General features: G+C 38.9%; 1 protein-coding gene across 1 annotated transcript; it reads right to left on the minus strand.

The window, feature by feature from the left end:
• Window positions 1–403: 403 nt before the first annotated feature.
• LOC147525126 (uncharacterized) lies at window positions 404–991 on the minus strand. Its single transcript, XM_086578220.1, has one exon. It carries the CDS (start codon window positions 989–991, stop codon window positions 404–406), a length of 588 nt encoding a protein of 195 aa, XP_086434346.1.
• Window positions 992–1,526: the final 535 nt, after the last annotated feature.

Genomic DNA, 1,526 nt, shown 5'->3' on the forward strand with positions numbered 1-1,526 from the left:
AGGCAAAAGAAAATCCAAATAACATTATTTTGAAGGGGTTTGAACTCAGTGGTTTGTTTAGATAACGCGTCTCTAATTTTCAAGATACAATCCTAAATGTTTCAATTGTAGCATTAATTTTAACCCTTAATTTTATAGTATTTGTTTTTTTTGCCTACATATTGATAACTTTAATAGACAGAACACCTGCAAGTATACCCAACAACAAAATACCATTACATTGATTTCCAAATAACTTACATAGTCACTGAAAGGCCCAAGAAAATCCAAATAACATTACAAGATTAGTTGCTGATAGTACTTATAGTCATCGCTGATGGTTAACTCAAATGTTGTCGTCGTTGGTAAAATCGGTGAACCCCAAATTGAAAAGTCAATCCAAGCAAAGATCATCCGTCAGATATTAGGGCGGGGTTGCTCTGTTGTGTCCAAGGGCACCACAACGGCTGCACCTTCTCCTTTGCACTGACACACCCTCTCCTTTAGAACGTTTCCTATTCTTTTGGGGCTTGCCAGACACTACCTCATCTATGGGAGGACGAACCATGATGTTATAACTTCCCCAATGCCACTGTTCTTTGCCCTTCATCGGTGTCCAATTCTCTTGATAGGTATCCATCATTGTATCCTTTGAGTAGCATGGCATGCAGAAGTCATATACACAAAACCGACCATTGTCAATGGCCTTCATTGCATGGCTGCAAGAAATACCAACTTGTTGAAAAAAACCACGTGTACAACAATTTTTTAGTAGGTCAACTATATCCATGGGCCCTACACTAGTAACCGAGTATACATACTCACTAGCCCTTATTGTAGTGAACGGCCGACTAACATAACGAGAGGAAATGATTACATCCTCAGCTGATTTCGTCAACTTTGTCTTCAGCTTCGAAGCCATGACCCGATAGTCATAAACGTGCCTCATAATGTTCATTCGAATACCATTTAGCAGAGATATAATTGGCATAGCTCGCTTAGGCACAATCATCTTATTCCAACTCTCGATATAATTTGTATAACAAATTCCAAACCTTCTCATTTCAGCATAGGCAAATGATCACTGTTCCTTCGGAATCTTTATTATTTTTGCGTACCCTTTACTATCACTACACCAAATGCGACACATGATTCTCACAAAGTCAGCTTTATCATAAGTTTCTGCAGCGGCCTTAACTCTCCTTTTGGTGTCTTCTTTGCTAACATTGTTGAAGATATGTTGTGCACAAAAGCAATGGTACGCATTTGGAAGAATTTTTGGCATTGCCTGGAGAATGCTAGTATGCCTATCTGATAATAGAACAAACTTATCTATAGGACCAACAATAACATCTCTGAGTTTTTGAAGAAACCAATCCCAATGTTCATTATTCTCTTTTGGGACTACACCAACTGCTATTGGAAAGCAATGACTATCTCCATCAACAAAAAGAGCAGTTAGGATGACAGACTTGTATCTGCCCTTCATGAAAGTTCCATCGATCATAATCGACGGACGAAGGCACCTTCTGTAGGCACGAACAGTT

The sequence above is a fragment of the Coptis chinensis genome, chromosome 1, assembly GCF_015680905.1.
Source record: "Coptis chinensis isolate HL-2020 chromosome 1, ASM1568090v1, whole genome shotgun sequence".
Classification (NCBI taxonomy): Eukaryota; Viridiplantae; Streptophyta; class Magnoliopsida; order Ranunculales; family Ranunculaceae; genus Coptis; species Coptis chinensis.